At 37.5% G+C, this 22,463-nt stretch overlaps 2 protein-coding genes across 2 annotated transcripts in view; one reads left to right on the forward strand and one right to left on the reverse strand.

The window, feature by feature from the left end:
• Positions 1-714: 714 nt before the first annotated feature.
• pgbd5 (piggyBac transposable element derived 5) lies at positions 715-16,815 on the reverse strand. Its single transcript, XM_033979182.2, has 7 exons — positions 16,211-16,815; positions 11,128-11,558; positions 10,097-10,231; positions 7,170-7,350; positions 5,507-5,704; positions 3,762-3,867; positions 715-3,249 (listed from the first exon to the last, which is right to left on the reverse strand). The coding sequence occupies exons 1-7, from the start codon at positions 16,554-16,556 to the stop codon at positions 3,054-3,056; spliced, it is 1,593 nt and encodes a 530-aa protein (XP_033835073.1). The 5' UTR covers positions 16,557-16,815; the 3' UTR covers positions 715-3,053.
• A 2,570-nt stretch (positions 16,816-19,385) lies between these two features.
• Positions 19,386-22,463, forward strand: part of cog2 (component of oligomeric golgi complex 2) — a 7,604-nt gene continuing 4,526 nt past the window's right edge. Inside the window, exons 1-5 of the mRNA XM_033979180.2 lie at positions 19,386-19,544; positions 19,852-20,013; positions 20,151-20,216; positions 20,296-20,376; positions 20,449-20,552. Coding sequence (XP_033835071.1) covers positions 19,488-19,544; positions 19,852-20,013; positions 20,151-20,216; positions 20,296-20,376; positions 20,449-20,552 — 470 coding nt within the window. The 5' untranslated portion in view covers positions 19,386-19,487. The remainder of the gene's footprint in view (positions 19,545-19,851; positions 20,014-20,150; positions 20,217-20,295; positions 20,377-20,448; positions 20,553-22,463) is intronic.

Here is a 22,463-nt window from a genome sequence, read left to right on the forward strand (position 1 = left end):
ATTAAAATAAGATTTCTGGTGGCATCCACTGGAAGCATTTTCAGGACAACCAGCACAAGTCCCATTTCTGCCTGTGCCATGAGGGCGCAGAGACCAAACCAGTAGAGAACATGAGTATCTTTAAGGGCGATTACGTGGAGAAGCAGGTTCATGAGCCCACCAGCAACAGGAGGTTTCCCCACAACCACCAGCACAAGTCAGGACTGGTTGCCCAGGCCCAAGGAGAGGACTATTTCATCTGGTTTGGAAGAGCATGATCTCTCTACACTCTGTGAATGTTTGAAAATACTAAAGAATACTACTAAGAATAATAGAAATAGAACGATGACAAACAGACTTGGCTAAAATGTAGCCAGTATTACATTATTAATATTATTAGTACATTTTAAAATATATTTCAATGTCTCTTGAAATATGAAGTAAAACGTATCTTTCTACCTGCCTACATACTGAATGCAGTATTTCAGTGTACTAGTGTATCTATGCATGTATTGTATATTCAGTGGCTACTTTTATAAACACAGACGTTTCCACTGGTGAATTTTTTACATTGCACACTAAGGTCTTATCATGCTGTCTGTGATTATCCATCCATAGCTTGTTGTCTGGTGTCTGATATTTAAAAACTTTGCTAATTTCTCATACCGGATGATTGGAGCTGGAAGTGAGGATCCAGACTTTTTAGAAAATTGGAACCAGCCAGGAGACAATCAATTATTAGTGCACATAGAAACTTTTTTATTTACAATTTCCTTTAAGTTTTTACAATACATTAAATCTTTCAACTTTTATGTCTTTTCATTTATGATGTTGTAGCATGTCTAGATATAAAACAAACTGAGGACCACAATAACCAATTTGCACAGATTCAAAGTTTGGTCCAGCACATTGCACAGATTAGTCAAATGAATGTTCTGTTTACATGCACCACATTGTTGAGACATTGCATACCAAAAATGTTCCATAGGGCAGACAATAAGACCATGTGATATTTCATGTAATTTCTTTATTTAATCATGTTCTTGGGAATCTTCCTTTACTCCATATTTTGATTGTTATTTAGGCCTATTCCATTGTTATAGCACCTATAAGGTCCGGTATACCCTGAGGTCTGTCAGTAGTTATTTATTACATTTGAAATCAGTCTTGTATTTAAGTGTGACTGAATGAGTCAGTGTTTTGTGAAAAAATGGCACAGTGGCATACACATGACAAACAGCACATCACACCAGTACATTCTCACAGCACACAAGAGTGGAGGGGCTTCACAAAGTCATGTCTGGGTAACTCTTTTAAGTATGTCATATATATTCTCTTTTTCACTTCTTTATTATAACTTGTTTTGTTTTGTATAGCCTTTTGTAAACACTTAATCAGTCACATTGCCTCAAAACTTGGTTGAATTTCTAAATCATTACAGCCATTGTAAAAATGGCAGCAATAATCAAAGATCACTTAACTTAACTTAGCTGGAACAGAAAAAGACACTACATTAAAATATGTTATAACAAGTAATCTGACCACACTAATGCCTAGCACATACTACTGTGTAATTACATGGTATAATATTGTACATAGGTACTGTTAAATAAAGTGTGGCCAACATTATTATTTCAGAAAATCACACTTTAAATTATTAAAATATAATGTAACATGCGCCATAATTCCTCAAACTAGGTCTCACTCTCCCTCCTCTCATTTTATGGATAAAAGTGTCTTCACTCCCAGTATTTCATCATGTGTAAGATATGAGTACTACATCATCATGTGGTTTTACTCAAGTAAATCAGTTGAAGTGAAAGGTCTTCAGTGCAGTAATGCTCTAAGTGGTGAAACTATTCTCTTGTCATGGTCCATAAGACCTATAGTCCATTTTCTCTGAAAGCGATGGGTCTTACACTCCATCAAACTGGATCATGTCTGGCTTATAAGCCTCTCACTGTCTAAGTTACATCTTATTTTTCCAAAAGCACAACAAAAATAGAATTGTTTGTCGGTTGTTATTGGACCTTTGAACCTTTTGGAGAATATCTAGTGGTTATTCTGTTTGATTATATATCATTTTAAAAATGCACAAATGTGTTAGCAGTTTTCATTGTAAAATTATTTTATATATTATATCTTATGTGCAGATGTGACTATTTTTTCATATAATGGTGGATTTTTGTATGTATATATATATATATAAAACATTGATTGTTATACTACAGTGTAGAAAATGACAAAGTCAAAAGGTTAGGTGACATATGTCAAATGGACAAAGACAGAACAGACAGTGGGACAAACAGTGCTATAAAGGGACACACACATTCAACAGCCTACTTCACACAAACAGAACTCTGCTTTGGATAAGTGTAAACATGTTCAAATCACAATCTTCAGTCAGAAGTAAATGTCCAACCAATGACACTTATATTCCCACAAAAACTTTGTATTTTCATCAAATGTAATTCAAATCTCATTTCAATAATTTCTATACCTAGTGAAACCAAAATATCTCCACAAAGTGCAAGACAAAGAGAAAGTGCATGGGTCCTGCCATATCAAACCACACAATGACCATGCAATCACACAGCACACCTTCCATAGACATAGAATACAGTGTATACAGCTAAATGTTAGGCAAAGCAAACCTCAAGGCCCTCACTGAAGCTACAGACAGCAGAGTGAGTCTGGTCTGGCATAAAGAAGGACTATGTTCACTAGTTCTACAATCTCACATTATTTGGCTCACCAACAAAGTCAAAATTTGGTCCTTGGCAATAATGTTTTATGTTAGAACTTGTTATGCAATAACTGAACAGGAAGAAAATGTAGCTACTTATTTATTTGTCAGAAGTCACAATTTATGCAATAAGTAGTAATGGTATTTTGCTATATTTTTAACACTTTTACATTTTTACAACTAAAATCAGCCAAATGCTTACAATGCTGAATGACTTACATTCAGTCACTGCCAATCCCGCTGTGATAATCCCTCTACAGAAAATTGTGTTTTTGCTTGTGAATTTTGAGAATATATAAGAGCAAAAATGTCTGTTGTTTTATTTGATTCACTGTGTGGGGGAGCAGTCGTCTAAATCCAGCAGCTCTCGGACCAGTCTCTCTCCAAACTGCGCTCGACTGTAGCGTTTGGCGGAGTAGGCGTCGGACATCTTGTACAGGATGTACGCGTTATTGATGGCGATGCTGATGCTGAGCCAGAACACCTGCTGCCATGTTTTATTAGGCTTATGGAAGATAAAGTATCTGAGGGGAGAAAATCTATTAGTTTTTCACATGGAAAGGTGCTTCAGACTTTGTTAAATGAAATACATCAGGAATAACAGAATTTAGTCACACTTTATAATAATATATACAATTTGAATAGCCTTAATAAAACATGAACAAGGACTTTCTTCATAATGAATAAATAGTTTATTAAGAATGATTTGCATTTAATAACTACTTACCGGTAATTAATATCCTAACCCCTTACTTACTATCATTTTTAATAAACTATTTGTTCATTATAAATTAAGTCTTTGTTCATGCTTTATCAAGGGTAAAGTCAGGTGAAGGGATAGACTTTATAAAGTGTTCTCATTTTTAACAACAAACTTTTCCAACATGGTTACTATAATTTCCTGGACAGGTGTAAAACGTGCACAGATATTTAGCCTGCAGATACCACATAAAAATGGAAATCTTCCTTTATTTGTGAGGGCTTTGGGTTTTGATACGTCATTATTTAAAATATAAAAATGTGTTGGTGTACATACTTGCTGTACTTGTCATCATATTTGCAGATGTAGCTGAGGTGAGCCGCAAATGCCTCAACGGCGAGCGGACACGGGATTTCCCCACTTTTCCTCTTGATGATCATTCCTGTCACACACAATGGTAGAAACACACACTCCTAATTGCTTTGGAAAGCATTATGGTAGTAAAAAGTATTGAAAATCAGATACCAATCAATACTAAGTAGTACTGAAACTAGATACTCATCGGAGCGGTTATCAATGCAAACAGTAAATAAACACCTCCAAAACAAAAGAGATGGTCATTGACTTAAGTGTGACACACCCCCAATTCAAACTGTGACCATCAGTGGGGAAGATATTGAAATAGTGTCTACCTATAAATACCTGGGGGTGCATCTGGACAACAAGCTGGAGTGGTTCACAAATACAGATGTACTTTATAGGAAAGCCCAGCTACATTTTCTAAGAAAGCTAAGGACTTTTAATGCAAACAATATACTGTTGCATATGTTTTATCGGGTAGTAGTCTGAGAAAAAGAGATCTTAGGAGACTAGAAAAACTAAACTAAATAAACAAAGCTTATTCAACTATAGGAAGTAGTTTAGAGAATCAGAGGTAGTGGAGCAACGGACACTCTGCGAGCTGCAGCACAGAACGTCACAATAACTCCTTATTCCCAACTGCCATAAGACTGTACAATAAGTTGTTTATGGCAGATGAAGAACTGAAGAGACATACAATCTGAATTTCCTCATGGAGATAAATAGTCTTTTTGAACTTTGATAGTAAAAAAGTCACATTCACAGGACAGAAATGAACCTTTCCTGAGTAGCTTTAGAATGATCTTGAGCTGTGTCAGAACAAGTTTAAGACGCATGGGAATATAAAAGAAAGTACTACGATTTAATGTTAAAAATTACATTCTATTGTCTAAATAAAAGAGTGTTTTTATTATGGTATTATAGTTGTGGCATCAGAATCTGCATTAAGTATTGATTCTATTCCTCGGTTTTGAAATCAAGTAATTTTTCTGTGATTTACTATGAAAGACCAGACAGAATCAGACAAATATCTAAGATTAAGAAAATACCATAATTACAACAATTTCAAGCCACCATTTTAGTTCATTCTAAAGGTTAGCGCCGCCATATTTTCCATTCCCCATAGATCTGACAGCGAATCAGATTTTCAAGAACAATATAGAGTCATATTATTACACACACTGAGACATTCATATAGGTCTGATATTGAGATTGACAAATATTTTAATCCTCTTGTTAAGGAAGACAGATCAGCTCTCTTCAAGACTCATAAAGACGACAGAAAATCAATGAGAGATAATGATGTCTGTACTGATCTGGTCCTCTCCTGGCTTCAAACACACACTGCAGGATAAACCTAACACAATGTGGAATGGATTAATGCTGAGACAGGAATGCAAAACCCTCTGGAGAACAGGCTTTCACAGATCAACAACTTCCTTTGATTTTTCAGACAAAGCAGTTCAATGATTTGTCTCTTGAAACTAGCTATATAAATCCCAGTGCAGCGGATACGTAGTCAAGGTCTGACCAATCTATCTGAACAATCCGTTGCAAACTGTATTTGGTTTAAGTTATTAAGTAGTTAAACCAGTACAGTACGGTTAATTGGTCTTACTTAATAGTGAGTGTATGTACTAGCATCTCCATGGAGACAAGCAGTGTTACTGTGGATAAATGGTTGTGTCAAGGCTTTCTACTGGCTACATAAAGCTGTATACCTTGTTTAGTGGGTGAGTAGGCGTTGGTGAGGAATCTGAAGTGTCCTTTGTTGTACCAGCTGATCAGAGACATGCCGCCTTTCATCATGACCCGGGACTGTCCGCGCTGGGCACTGGTAGAGGTGCACACCAGCATGCTCTGGGGGAGGCCTGTGCAATCGCTCTTTCTGGTGCTCAGAAGGCCACAGCAAAAGATATCTACAAAGAAGAGAAAACAATCTGAAAACATGCAGTGTCATCCTGTATATTCTGTTGTAATGTGTGGTTAAGGGAGGTAAATATGTTCTGTTGTTGTGCATTGACCACTCTACGGATAATTCACTATATAAATAGCCAAAAAGAAAATGTATTGAACCTTATGTCAGAGAATTGCCATATTAATCTGACGCCTAATGATGCTTTTCTGATTTAATAATGCCAGGATTTTTTTTTGCCTCAATAGTAAAAGAATTATCACACACAGTAAGTCAATCCCTGCTGACAATACATGAAATGTTTTACCATTTTAAAAATATTTTTTGATGTTTCATGAGATATTGACCATGAAATTTTCATTCAAACTACAAATTTTACCACGCAATTCTGACATGCCATACCTTCCACCTCGATTTTAGACTGCATCATGTATTGAAGACTACTGGATGCCATTTTATTGTGATTCATAGAGACTTTTTGGCAACTGAAATCTTCATGACAACCTACTATAAGAGGTAAAAATGTGAAAACAAAAAGATTTTTTTAAATCTTCTTCTGAGCTAAATTTATGTGCCATTATACGTGAAAAGTACTGAGCATGACTACTGAACAATTACTTGCACAATCTCCTTTTATTCTGTTCTTTGCTGACTGGAGGTAAAACAATCCTGTTGACTGAGTCTCATTTATGGGAGCGATTTCTCTCAATACGCCAGGCAGATTTTCATTGTGAGTGCAGTGCAGGGCAATTAACTTTCATAATTAATCTGAATGACAAATCTGAAACAAAGCATTGTCTTCAGAAGCTGTATTTATCTGCATGCCTCAAGGCATTGACAAGAAATTAAATATGAACTCTGTCTTCAAACTTTCTCTGCACAGTGCATGTTGTCTTTTCAAGGCTAAATATTCATATTTACAGTGCTTTAGGCCATTTCCACCGGAGACTATTATGTAACGATAAATTAGGAATTTCTAGTAGAAGTAGAAATATTGTGCAAAATCAACTTTTATGAGGTTTTAACCTTGATATAAATGTGTTTTATCATTATTTTTGATTGGGTCATTCATGTTTGTATGTAGTGTTGCTGTACTTAGTTGTGATTATTTAATTATTTAAAGACTCTCGAGTCCTAAAATGTCATGTAGCCACATATAACAATAAACATGCGGAAATGAAAATCTGCTTGCTACAGCGAAATGCCAATATGAAAAGGTGGTTCTGCAGTTTTGAACAAGAAGTCAATGGGCCCATTTCTATTACTAAGCTGTAAGCTGCTGAGATCAATATTATGTTTTACAATGAACAAAATATAAAACAATAATCTACTTTAGTCTAGGTTATAGTTCAATATAAAACATATAAAAAACATAATATGGCTTCTTAATGTAAAAAGAGACTTCATATAAATGTAGTTACTTCCTATTGAATTTCTTAGCTTGAGTTTCATTCTTGTTTGCGGTCTACCTTGTTTGCTGAATTCAGTGAAGAGGCTGAGGTTGGTGATAGAAGGTCCAGTGAAGATGATGGTGTTCTTCCCAGAGATGTTTTGGCAGAGCTGCTTGGCCACCAGGCTGTGGAGCTGAGGCTTGTTTTTCAGAGCAGACAAAGCGTCTATGCCCTGTCCCTCCTTCAAGTGCACAGAGATCTGTAGCACACAATAAAAAGGAAATATTATATATATAAGAGTTCAATGCTGAGGTGTCATTAAGTTTATATAATATAATCAGTGCAATTTTCAGGTATAAATATAATTATAATTGCATGCTATTGACTTTTTAGTTAGCATTTCTGGGGCCCTAATGCAATTTTGCTGTGGTCTCCCATTTAAAGGGGCACTATATACATTCATAGGTGGAGGAGCCAAACCATTCTTTTCTCTGTGGAGATCTTGCTTTGCCTGGAATATTCCACAAAATGGCATAAAACCTATCAATCTCTAAACAAGCAGGTGACCCCACGCAAGTATTCTCTGGCACTAAAAATACCTTGTAATTGAATAAATGAAATGCAATACATTTATATTGTACAGGGCATTAACATAATCATGTTACCTAACCTTCTCCACAAAATGTACATAGTGCACCTTTAAAAATAAATGCTTGGCTTTCTTGCTTTTAGGAAATAACTAAACATGAAATCAAGACTTTCTTTCTTTATTGATATTAATGCAAGATATATTAAATACATAATAATTAATAACAGCCAATTGAGTAATACTTGTTAATTAATTTAGCATTTAAAGTTTGAAATTGAATTGTTAAGCACTTTTATTTCCAGGCAATAGGAGAAAATGAAAATCCTTTTGTTTACTATTGCGCTCACTCCCCATTAATTGACTACACTACAGGCCCATAACCATTAGAAATGTGCAAACACTATCGGTGAGTGTATGTCCCTGGTGACTCTCCAATAACCTGAATGGTATTAGGCTGATTAGCCTGGCTCTACGTCAGGCTAGTGGCTATTACACTAAAAGGTTAGTCCCTGCATGGGCATATGTGTGTGTGTCTGTGAGACTGCATTGCCTAATGGAATCCCATTGATTCACTCCATTAACTCGCCTTATTTCTTGTATTTTTTCTTTCTCTCCCTTGACACAATTCATTTGTAGTGATAAGATGGGAGAGCAGAGACACACAGACTAGTAAAAAGAGAGAGTGGTTGTCAAATGACACAGTGGGTAGGAAGGGTAATGCTTAAATGGAAGCTTTTAACCCCGAACTACAAGATTCCCGGTTTGAATGCTGGCCTTAAACTTTTGTCTAGACTGCTCATGTGCTTATGTAAATATGTGTTGCAGGGATAATACTGTTGTGTTCAACCAGTTAAAGTCCGGTGGCTGTAGTGTCGAAAATTTCAAACTCAGTAATGAAGAAAAAGGTTTGATACTCAATAATAATTTCAATACCACAATGATAATAAAAAAACATAATACAATTTCAAGAAAATATACACTAGTTCTCATATAGATCAACAACAATTCTAAAACTATTGAACAATCTTTTAGCCTAAGTTGTTGCTGGCATAGAACTCTACCACAGCATGGGGAAGAGTAAAGTGTTTTCAGTGCTTTGATGCAGCATGTGTGTAGGCGGTTCGATGAAAGACCTGCACAAATTTCTCTCTCCTTTGGCAATACATTTTTACATATTTTTGTCTTTAACGTGTTGAAGAAATCTGCTCACAGGAACACTTTTTGCTTTGGCCATACCTCTAGTTAGATTGTAGCCTCAAGGGCATGTCATTGGTGCAGCCTATGAAATAAGAAGTGCAGTGAACGTGGTCTAGTGAGTTATGGACTGCTGTGTCTCTCTCACTAATGACCTCTGTAATGGTGCATGCTGGACAGGTCTGGCAGTCCTGCAGCACTAGCCTTAAGTTAAATGGGTGTGTTATGTAAGTAAATGGCGTAAGAGCAGGGTTATTTTAAGGGCAAAGTTGTTAGTGAGAGTCTCTGTGGAATAAATGTAGGGCCAAGCAAAGTCATCACAATTTTCTTTCTTCATATTGCTGTATTACAATGTTTGATTTTATTAAAAACTAATAAAAATTGCTTTCAATATAAATTTCCTTAACATAAACAATATTTTTAACAAAAGTTTTAATAACTGACAATCAAGTATTAGGTGTAGACCTCTCCATTTAAACAGAAACCAAGATAATCATTGACAATTAGAAATGACTAAATATTGATCCTGATTCAAATTTGATTAACTATACAGACCTATATTTACTATATTTTGGTCAGCCAGAACCACACTCTCTGGCAAAACTTAACAACCACAAGTGCGTCTGAAACCTTATCCTGTCTCCCCCGTTTCTGAAGGCATGATTGGCAGGTGGATTAACCAATCAGAGAGATGCATGATCCGTTCATATCAAAACAAACATGGAGGCTTACACATAAAAAATGGCAAAAACACACTCAAACGAGAAGCAGCACGGATTTCTGCAGAGTCAACAATCGAAGCACCAAACTTTATTTATCTCAGGTAGAAGACGTTATATATTTTGTCCTGAGTGATATGAGAATTTTCGAGCGGACATGTCTTCAAGCATTTGAGATACAAGTGCTACAAATGAGCGGCTGCGGTCGGACCATTTAAGTTAAGAGGTTTTTCCCGCTCTATGGTCAGGTTCCAAGCCCCTATGGATTTGAACAGAATGTAGAAGGAACTGACTGTTCTGACAAGCTCTATATAAATGTTTTCAACTGAAGGCTAAAAAGTAGTATTTTTGTCATAATACTGGTAGAGGCTTTGCATAACATTCTTTCTGATCTTTTAACCTATTTTCTCACTGGCAAATAAAGAAAGTGTAAAGTGATGGTGCAATCCTTAATTTGTTCAAGTGTAAAGTGTATTTTTTATGTCTTGCAGGTGAGTTAGTACCTGACAAATGAAGCCCGTGGAGGTGCACTGTCTAACCCATAGGCTGAACTTCCTCTTCTTCCTCTTCCTCAGCTCACGCTCTGTGCAGGTGGTGATGAATACTGGGTCCTCGTCTATCAAAGGCTCATGGAGAACCTGCAAAAATCAGCCAACAAAGAAAACAATGAACTCCCAGCAAGTACAAGTATGATGTAACATCAAGGCGACGGGAACAGACAATCAACACTTGTGCAAGTTGGAAACACTGTGTTATCTGCCAGACGTTTGTTGAGAGCAGAAAAGCTATTTCTTCTTGAATATTGGATTTTAAGTTTGATGGTTTGGCTACACTCTCATGTTCTAGTCTTAAGACCTTGGACATTTGGCACATCATGTTAAGTTTTTTACATTCAATCCCAGGATCTATAAGTCAGGTTACAATAAACAGCTCAGAAGTGAAATAATCATAATAAAAATTTGCCGAGGATCATCTCATGAGAATTAGATCGGCCCCTGGACACATTTACAAATGTGATGGTTTATATGTCTGGAATGGATATTTATGCAATAAGCCACAAATATTTGCATTTCAAATATTTCTACCTCTCTGAAGTCTCCTCTGTGAGACATTCTTATGTATTCACCCCTGCTTGCTTCAAATTTAGTCCTCCATAATAAAAAAAAACAATACATAATTAAAAGTCAAATAGAGAGACAGCTGTGAACCACTAACACATTACAAATGTATGTAGCCATTTCAGTTGTGGCGAGTGTGAGCATGACCCTCATGCAAATTTCACAGCTAATGATTTAAAACATTAAGATGACCATAATATGCGTATATTTTTAATTCTTTTCATTTAATCCTAAGCGTAAACCTCAAGATGTGATAATGGGATACAGAGCACTTCCTTATTAAAGACCTCAGCTTCAGTTGCTCACCCAAAAATAGAGTTGCATTGCTGTCCTAGATACAAAATTGCAAGCTGAAAAGGCATCTGAGTTTTCTTCTTCTATGTATCTGCCTTGTATGTACCTGATTTGTGCCATACCTGTGTCTGTGAGGGCCTGAAGGTGCAGCTGAATGACTGCTGCAGTGAGTCCAAGAAGGGCTGAATCTTGTACAGTCCCTGGTTACTCCCCTGAGATGGGCGGAAAGCCACGATGTGAAAATATTTTAGGATTTTCTCAAAGCGTGACTGGCTCATCTTTAGTGCAATGCTGCGATTGCTGAAGAAGCCCGAGCTCCAGATGCTCAGCACGGACTCGCACCTGTGCACACTGGTGGAGATGACAAAGCCCAGAAATGCCTTCATCTCTTGGGCAGTTACGGGACACCAGCCCTCGTCTGAGCCAAACCGCTCCTGGAACTTCTTGGCGTACATATTTGTCTGGGTGACCATGTTCTGAATGCAGTTGTCTGGTACAAAAAGCTGGAAGAAGTCCAAAGCAGAAGCACTGTCTGGCATTTTCTGAGCAGGGCCTGTTAGAAACGAAATAGATAGAGAGACAAAGGATATATTGTGAGGGAAGTGTCTCTAAATCATAATAGAGCCCACGCCTTCAACTTGACAGGTTCTAAAAAAGTTGGTGACAGTAACAAACTAGAGTTTGTTAAGCTGTCATTGTCGAGGCTGTGTGGGCTGTATACAGACTTTTGATGATAAACTTAAATAGCTTCATCACAAAATCACTCAACAAAGTATAGATAGGTCTAATTCAATCAGTAGCCACACTGAGGATGTACGCACGCACAAACTACACATTGCACCGTATAAAATACAGTGTAATCAGAGTACTTATGCATTTGGAAGATTTTGTAGATTAAATATATGAATATGAAAGATACTGATGTGCGGACTGGATGATATGGCAAAAAAAGAAGTGAATGTTGCTATTCATTTCATATCGACACAAAACAGACTTAATAAGTAATAAGCCCCATTTACTATTCCAAAGTCCAAACTGTGCATATGTTTTTACTGACAAAGAACATAGACTTCTAGATCTCGATTCAATAGACCCAAGCATATCATAGACAATTAGAATCTTGATCTTAATCCAAATTCGATGAATTGCCCATCCCTACACTACAGCATTGTGATTTAGAAGACATTTTTCCTTTTGACAATACTTAATGTCCAGTTTGATTCCATGCACATATTGTAACAGCAGCATTCAGAACTAGTGTCATTACAGTGTTTACACAGAGTGACAGCTAACACATTGTCACCTCACTGACATGGCAGGAATTTAAATCCACTTCACTCTCCTGTCACATTCAATTTATAGCATTTGGTAAGGCAAAAAAGTAGAGTGCATGACAGTCAGCAGTATTTGTAAGTAGATCTATCTATACAATGCCTAATCCTACATGGAAATAATATGTTTGAGAGTAAAGCTACATTAAGGTAATTTGTATTGACTCTGAAAAATATACAGACAATTCTTTATGTTACTTTACTGACATTATTGTAAAGAAGCAATAGAAATGTGAATGATGACAAGTGATAAGCAAGACTTAAGTAGAACCTCTTCAAATTAAACAGTTAGTCATTATTCACAGAACATACTTTGTACTCCAGAATATTTTCTTGACTTTTGTCCAACTGCAACGCAACCAATCAAGTCCTATCAACAATTTATGACAAGTGTATCCAAGCGTATTATATAAGTCCAAGATTTATATTATAATTAATTGCACTGAAGAGCAGAGAAGGATGAGGCAAGCCAAGACGGAGCACAAGATGGCAGTAAAATGTACCCACAAAGTTAGAGTCAACTCCAGCACTCATTTGCATTCCATTACATTTAAAACGCTGTGTAAAATCCAGTGTGACTTCCTCAAAGGAGACTACTCTGAGATAAAACATGAATGTCTAAGGTGAAATGAGTCAGCTAAGCCCAAATAGGAGCTCAGGCTATAGGCTCACCATATTATTCATAATCCTCCATATAGTTTATGTTAATTTACATTTAGAAGCATATGCACTGATGAACTGTGGTGAATTTTAAGCAAATTTGTGCTTATGTCCATGAATATTGACTTTAAATTTTAAATAATAATCTGTCTTAGTCTACAACTTAGTTACTACAACACTTTGAAAGCTAGAACACTTAGATAATAAGACGTTTAAAGTTGTATCTGTTGACCACACTTAACAATGCAATCGACACAGAATTAGCAGAAGAGTTGTGCCATATATTTTTTGGCCTCTGAGAAATGTTAGTATGTCAAAGGATTTTGTAAAAATAAATGTCCAGATGAATAAATCTAACAGATCCTAGTATTAATCTATCTGGGTACTCTGGGTAATCTGGATATGGTGCAGTAAATCCAGACAACATTGTGATAGTTACATAATCTGTGATGTGGATCTGTCCCATAATCCTCAATGTGATCCCCGCCTTAGCTTTTAACTCTGATGACAGCAATGGGATGCTTTCTTTTCTTCTGTCAGTATGCCAAACTAAGCACTTGTATCCTGAGTTTACTATAAGGATGATGGTCTCTGTGTATTTAAAATATGAAAATAAATGAATAATATAGATTTGTGTATTGGTAACACACTAGACACACTACAGCACAAAGTTACAAATATTGTGCCAGAATTATAGGGCATTGTAGAATTCTCAAGGTTAAGTGGAAAAAAAAAAAACATTGATAGCCTGGCAACACAAGCTGCAGTGCTAGTTCTGTTCGAGTTTGTTTGTTTGATTTGATGCAAAGTGACTGAGGCTGATGATTTATGTACAGGGTGCAATATCTCAGAGGAGTGCAGCCATCACATCAGAGCTGACAGGGACAACGACCAGACAGAGAAGAGCCAAGATGGACGATGAAATAGTCTGTATGAGTCGAAGGATGCTCCAGTTGCACATAGGATCCAGAAGTTGATTTAAGGATGTTGGTTTTATGTGCTATAGAAACTGGCATTATGTTTTGCCAAAAGGGTCTGGGGTTCGAAGGTTGGGCGACATCGGGCCTTTATGTGCAGTGTTTGCATGTTTTCCTTATGTCTGGGTGGGTTTCCTCTGGGCACCGTGGTTTCCCTCATCAACCCAATCCATGCAAACTATGGTCAAATCCTCCAACTAAGGTAGTGCTTACCAAACCTAGCATTAATGTGCATAGGCCTGTCACTATAATCACTATATCGACTTATTGTTCAGTACATGACAGATGGGACAATCATTTTTAGGGTCAATATTTATTGTGGGTAATTCTTGTACTAGTGTAAAGAAATATTTTGTTATTTTTCTGTACTACGATGAGGTTTGAGCTGTAGAAGGTTGAATTATGAACATTTAAGACTCATTACAGAGACAAACTTACTTTGTGTTGCAATTTGTTATTCATTTATTTATTGCAGCTCATATTTTTAACAATATTGTACATTTAGCATACTTTTTGGGGATATTTGTGCTTTTTGTTTTGGTTTCAAAATAATCGTTTATTTACTTCAGCAATATATCGCGCCTCAAAACGTGTTATCATGACAGCCCTAAATGTGCAACAGGTTTGAACTATCTCACCTCTGAAAGTAGACATAAGAGTTGGTTCTCCTGAGCAAACACCATAAACCCTGTGAACCAAAGCAAGGACCACACCTGTGTTTACCTGTTAAATACACAAAGCTCTAAAAGCTGAATAAACAATCTTTTCTATCACACAGATCTTGTCATGTTCCTGTATATAAGTGCAAAAGTGATAATGATACCCTTAAAGCTTCAATGCTCATTTCAGTTCTGGATAAAATAAATTGCCACCCATCTCTGCTGAAGCATAAAGTGGGAGTGAGAGAATTGGTTTGATAATTGTGCTGGGTAAAAAGAGGAAGCCTACATTCAATATGGACAAAGATAAAGCGTTTCAGCTACAGTCTTTGTAATTCTACACCATCAATTCAACACCTCATGACTCTATCGAATGGCTACATAATCATATCTGGACTAATTATAAGCAGTGTATTTCTAGAATGGTAACATCCTGTATGCAGACACCCTCGAACCTGCCAGTTCCCTTCAAACAAGTTTGTTTGAGCAAACTTTTCTGGCATTGTGAGGTACAGTAGGGAGAATATTCAGTTCCACTCGCGCAAACTGTAAATCGCAAACACACCTGCCAATATGCATTCATTTCTAGCCATGCACATACAGTAAACCGAAAAAAGATACACAGGGAAGATAATACCTGTCCTATTGATCAGAACACTTTTCCCAAGATCACAAAATCTCCCCTTTATTTCTGTCAGATTGTGTTAGCTACAAGTAAGCATTTATATCTAGCACTGTACTGAAATAATATTTGCAGGTTGAATTTGAGTGGTGCACAAAAATGTTAACCAAAATGGTTAACTGTATTGTAATACAATTGATATGCACAAATTGTCAGAACGGTATATGACTGGTGTCCATTTCTGTTGTGAACATATTGGTCTCCCTGTGATGGTGAAACATGGCACAGTGGAAGCTGGATGGCAGTACCACAGGACGAAAGGAAACCTAATCCAAATGAGCTCTGACAGAAGGAGCTGCACTCACAGCCTGCTCTGACCACTGATGGCTGCAGTCTGCATATAGCACCATACAAAGTGTTCAGACACACCAGTGTGTCAGGGAATGGGCTCACATTGAGCTCACGTGCATCACAGACAAGTGTTTGTGTGCCTCTCAATAACCCAAATGCTTCCATTTTTGGTCTCTTATAGTTCCCGTTAATTGACCTGCAGGAGGACAATATTCAGCAGCCTGTTATGTGCCTGTGAGTAAAAATAAACAGACATGAAAGAGGCATCACGCTGTTCTCCTACAGTGAAACGTGCCCAGTGCACACATCTATTAGCGCAGTCACCCAGGGGCCAGGCACTGCACCAAGCGCTGAATATCAAAGCATAACCATAATACATCAGTTAACGTTGCAGTGTCATGCCTCTGTCACTCACTGGCGCGCACAGCCCGGACACGCGCGGAAACTCAAATGCAATGTTATATTACAGTGGTATAACGATCTTACATTTGCTGGGATGGTTAAGCTGTCCTAGAACATAAACGAACTGCTCTATTTCTGTCTGTTTTCCACACACAGAGCCCACTGCTAAAGGCACAGTGACCTTATTCATCATAGTGTCTCACCATATGTGTCTTTGTACGGCGGCACGGTCACATCCTGCAACGTTTCGGTCCAGCCCTCCTCCTCAGCCTGACTGTGGGACAGTGAGCCTGGGGGACCGCTGTGTCCACTCTCTTTCTCAGCCCGTCTCTGCGGATGCTGGTGCGGCTGGTTCTGCTGGTTCTGCTCCTCCTCTCCTGCCTCCGCGATGTAGTGGTCTGAGTCCGATTCGCCCGATGTGCTGTAGAAGAGGTTGTCGCTGCTGTCGTCCCCGGACTCGCCAAAAACGTCGTCAGATATCTGCAGGCTCTCGTAACGGGAGCGGGCCGCTTCCAGGAGAGACAGCGCCTTCCGCGCGCACTCCGCCATCTCTCTCCACTGATGCTCTGCTTATCCCTGTAGTGCTCACGGCTCGCTTTTACAACACCTCTTTCCTTGCTTTGTAAAGCAGAAACGACAAGACACTGGTGGGACAAAAATGGTGGTTCCCCAAACCTCTAGGTTCAAAGCACATCGGTCTAAACCTGAGAGCTGTCCTGTCCAAGGGGACTGAGTCTTTCTCTCTACCTATGTGCTGCACACTGGGCCATATGGTGGTTGTAGTAGCATCGGTTTCTCAGGAGCAGAGAGATTTTCCTCTTACACAAGTAGAGAGGGGAAACAGAGAGAGTGTAGTGGCTGCGCCAGCATCACCTGACTCTGTGGTCCTGCCCCGCTGTCCAATAAGCTCCACAGAGGAGAGGATGTGGCTGCAGGACGCGCACATGTGCTGGGAACGTACTGCTGTAAAAAGAAATCATGAAATAAATACAAATTGAAATACATTTCGTCAACACCATATGCCTAATTGTAGCCATCTGTTTATGACATACTTTGTAGGTCCACATCAAATATCGTGTTTTCACTATATTTCTCACTCGTGTACCGGTCCAGCCCTATGGATGGAGGATACCTCTGAGTTGTGTTGTGTTTTGTTGTGGATGGTGTAGACAACAGAGGCTCAGTCCAGGTTCAGAAGATTTACTCAGATTAACAAATACAAACAGTACAGAATGTGTGTCTGAGGGACAGCTCATATAGATACATTCAATACTCTCTCTCTCTCTCTCTCTCTCTCTCTCTCTCTCTCTCTCTCTCTCTCTCTCTCTCTCTCTCTCTCTCTCTCTCTCTCTCTCTCTCTCTCTCTCTCTCTCTCTCTCTCTCTCTCTCTCTCTCTCTATATATATATATATATATATATATATATATATATATATATATATATAGTAGAAGTAGCCATCAGAGGATGGGTACATGTTGGTCATGAAAAGATGGACATGGTCAGAAACAATGTTCAGGTAGCACATGGCATTTAAACGATGCCCAATTGGCACTAAGGGACCTAAAATGTGCCAAGAAAACATCCCCCACACCATTACACCACCACCACCAGCCTGCACAGTGGTAACAAGGCATGATGGATCCATGTTCTCATTCTGTTTACGCCAAATTCTGTCTCTACCATTTGAATGTCTCAACAGAAATCAAGACTCATCAGACCAGGCAACATTTTTCCAGTCTTCAACTGTCCAATTTTGGTGAGCTCATGCAAATTGTAGCCTCTTCTTCCTATTTGTAGTGGAGATGAGTGGTACCCGGTGGTGTCTTCTGCTGTTGTAGCCCATACGCCTGAAAGTGGTGCTTGTGATGGGTTCACAAATGCTTTGCTGCATTCCTCGGTTGTAACGAGTGGTTATTTCAGTCAACGTTGCTCTTCTATCAGCTTGAATCACTCGGCCGATTCTCCTCTGACCTCTAGCATCAACAAGGCATTTTCGCCCATAGGACTGCCGCATACTGGATGTTTTTCCCTTTTCACACCATTCTTTGTAAACCCTAGAAATGGTTCGGCGTGAAAATCCCAGTAACTGAGCAGATTGTGAAATACTCAGACCTATACTCAGTCTGGCACTAACAACCATGCCACGCTCAAAATTGCTTAAATCACCTTTCTGTCCCATTCTGACATTCAGTTTGGAGTTCAGGAGATTGTCTTGACCAGGACCACACCCCTAAATGCATTGAAGCAACTGCCATGTGATTGATTAGATAATTGCATTAAGGAGAAAATGAAAAGGTGTTCCTAATAATCCTTTAGGTGAGTGTATATATACATACACACACATATACATACTCACATACATACATACATACATACTCACATACATACATACATACATACATACTCACATACATACATACATACATACATACATACATACTCACATACATACATACATACATACATACATACATACATACATACATACATACATACTCACATACATACATACATACATACATACTCACATACATACATACATACATACATACATACATACATACATACATACATACATATCATTGGTATTACAGTTTGTAAAAATTAAAATGGCATCACATAACACCAGAAAGCTTCTATTTGTTTAATAGGGGACTGTACCAACTGTAATAATTTTTAAGAAAAATGCTTTATACTGCTGCAAAAGAGACGTTCCAAACTGAACCATGGTAAAATGTTATGTTTTAAAGTTATTTTTAGGCTCTAATCAAAATCAAAATCAACTAATCAAAGGCACTCACAAATATGTTTCACAGAAAGAGTCTTCTTACTTGGTTATTTGTGATCTGAGTAATATTTGCTCACATATTTTTAATCGTACAAAAACTGGTCAGTAATGACACCAGTGACATAAAACCTCTCAGAGATGGTTGCACAGCTTTCATGTATTCAAAATTCATGTTACAGGGAAAGTTGATAATTATTGTTCTATCTATTGTAATAGATCAAAAATATTGTACCTGTTTAACACATGCAAACTGCTGTGAGTCTGAAGGGTCCAACGTGTATCCTATGGCAAAGACTTATACACACAATAAAAGTCAGTCAGTAACAAATTAGAGTTAGAGATTTTGATGTGACTTTCTTTACAGTGAATTTGTTAAAATATTGATAAAGAAAATACATTAGATAATCATTTAAAAAAAGAAATAGACCATTTACAAAACACTGATTGGCAAAAAAATTACAATTTTGTCTGGACCAGACTTAAGAGATGAATCAGCTGAACATTGAACTCTCAAAAACGAGAACTTCACTTCTGCGGCTCTACACAGGGGGCGCTGTGTTCTTCAGGGTGACGCGTCCTACTTCTTCTTCGTGGGCTGGTCGTGCCATGTTTGCGGAAGTAAATCATTTAGCTTAAGCTGCAAAAAGCAAATGCGATATTTTCTCATTAATTTTAATTTGTGGTCATTAAAATGAATCTCCCAAAAGCACCAGACTCCTTATGCTTCGATAAAGATGTTTTTATGAAGGTATGATATTTTTCAGATCTTAAAGCTTATATATTGGAAAAATACCAGGTAGCTAGCTACATAAATGTCACTTGACGTTTTGCCGTTCATCCCAATTAAGCACTCAATTGACGAAAATAAGAACAAATGTTATACACACATAATACAAAATAACGTGATAAACTAGACAGACTAAGGTCATAACTTTATATACTGTCAATATTATTGTCGTGCTCTTTGTTGGTCTTGAGTAATGTGTTGTATCTGTGTAGTGTGTGTACTTACATATGTTAGTCGGTGATATTTTTGTCTGTCTTTGTATTTGCAGGATGATTTTGACGTTGACCAGTTTGTGTCAGAATGCAGGAAGCAGGTGCAACTGGAGGAGATGCGAGAGGACTTGGAGCTCTACTACAAGTTACTTAAAACTGCAATGGTCGAGCTCATAAACAAAGACTATGCAGACTTTGTCAACCTATCCACCAATCTGGTCAGTTGTCATTCTTGCACTAACCATACCCACTAATCAGATTGCATTCAGTAAAGTTCTGTGTTATATTTTGCTATGGATATTGAAATCCTGAGCTGATGAATAGTTACTTGACTTGATTCTCTTTTCCATATTAGGTTGGGATGGACAAGGCCCTCAACCAACTGTCTGTTCCTTTAGGTCAGTTACGTGAGGAAGTGATGGTAAGTATTGTTGAGGTGTTGAGATTTTATGTAAATTAATACACACTTTCTTATGTTATTGTTATGCATTGTTTTGCAGAGCTTGAGATCTTGTGTGAGTGAAGTAATCCAGGCTATTGATAACCAGTTGTCCAAACGAGAAGATCTTCAAAATAAAAAGGTTACAAAAATTTTGCTGCGTTTTATAGTTGTTAAAGCCTTTATGAACATGTGTTTTATCCTTTTCTCTTAGGTGTGTGTTTTAAGACTTATTCAGGTGGTGAGATCAGTAGAGAAGATTGAGAAGATTCTAAATTCACAAAATTCCAAGGAGTCAAACTCTTTGGAAAACACCAGGTAAGACTGTGGCTATCAGCTATTATAATTTCTTCACTAGTGCACCTCAAATTGTTGTTTTTTTAATTGGAAAAAGTGAAAGGCATGAAGTACACATAAAATAAATTTGTCAACTTCTTACTAACAGGCTAACTTAAAGGTGCCCTGTGTAACTTTTCCAGTGGAGGGTACACTACCTGCTCATTTCCATTGAGATTTCATTACTTTATCTATAATAATAATATCTTCAGGGAATTATATCTTCATGGCAACTACCCAGCTAACATTTTTTGGTTCCCAGAATGTTCTGGGAAGGTTATTGTTAGGTTAGTAGAACGTTCTATGAAGGTCACTTTTTTATGGATAATTTGGAAGGTTTTATGAGGAGGTTGTGCATGTTATTTTTTGGTTACTCCTAATGTTCCCTTAAGGTTCTCTGAACGTTCCTCCAACCTAACTTAAGTTGTAACCTTCAGGAAACACTCAGAACATTCCTTGAACGGTCCCCTAACAGCAAAATTTAACCTTCAGGAAACCTTTTTGGAATGTTCTCTAAGTGTTCCTTAAACTTTCTCCTAACCTATGTACATTCTAACCTTCAGGATCCCTTTAAAGAATGTTCCCTAAACATTCCCTTAACCTATATACGTTCTATCCTTCAGGAAACCTTTACAGAACATTCTTTAAAGCTTTCCTGAATGTTTGCCTAACGTGTGTACATTGTCCCTTTATGTTATATGAACATTTGCATATATATATATTTTTTAAACTAACATTTTAAAATAGAGATACTGATATTTTGATTGGCTGATATTTTGACTTTTTAGTATATCAGCTATTGGCCTTTGATATAGTTTTTTTTTTCTCTTTCGGATCAGCTAAAGCCATGCTTGTTAAGTCCTAGCCTGTTTATTTGACAAAGCAATCAGCATCTCTTCTTATTACTGAACTCTAACAATCACTGTGACAAATGAAAATAAAATGCATCATTTTTTTTTATCAGAAAAATACCCATATATTCCGGAGCTGTTGTATTTCTCCTGTGTTGTTATCTTGAACGTGCTCGATGCATGTACATGCGGCATCCGACTCCACCACTGGAGGTCAGCAGCGAGTAGTAAAAATATTCATTACATTTTCTTAAATTAAATTACAAATAATATTAACAAATTGACAAACATTTTCTGCAACAGCTGCATGATGTTACAGTAGTTGTAAAGATAATCCGGTCAAAGTTTGATGTTGTTTTGTTGAACACAAAATGAGACAGAGATGTGATAAGAATGAGAGAACCATTAAAGCACAAACTTCAGTTACAACTACATTTGTGCGAAGTACAATGAACAATAAATAGACAAATAACTTGTCTGTGTGGTTAATAGTGACCATTAATTTATTTTCCATGTCTTTTTTTGTGTGACTTGGCTAGTTTTATGGGTATCTTGCGTCTTTGATTCTTTAACATTAGGCAAAGCGAGCAAGAAATTTTAGGTTTATTGTTTTTTGTTTCAGCACATTAGTTGATAGCAACATTGAAAGCAGATTCCAACACAACAAAAGCACACACACTTACTAGGTTTAGATGAAGACCCAAGTTACTTACACAGGTAACTTGGGTCTTCTTAGATCCAAGTGATGTCAGCACTGCAGACTGAAGCTGTGTAACTGTGGAGGGACTTTTTGGTTCTCTAAACGTTCTGGGAACATTATTTTTTACAAGAGAACCACAGGCTCGTGTTCTTTGAAGATTTGGATGTAAACCTCTGGGGAACATTTGAGTTTTGGTTAAATGTTCTGGAAACTTTAGGTTATAACCTAACCTTTAAAGAACATTTAGGGAGCATTCGTTTTTAGTTAGTTACAAACTAACCTTTAGAGAACCACAGGCTTATGTTCCCTAAACGTTCCCTGAACATTCCCTGAAAGTTCCCT

The sequence above is a fragment of the Periophthalmus magnuspinnatus genome, chromosome 15 (assembly GCF_009829125.3).
Source record: "Periophthalmus magnuspinnatus isolate fPerMag1 chromosome 15, fPerMag1.2.pri, whole genome shotgun sequence".
NCBI classification, from domain to species: Eukaryota; Metazoa; Chordata; class Actinopteri; order Gobiiformes; family Gobiidae; genus Periophthalmus; species Periophthalmus magnuspinnatus.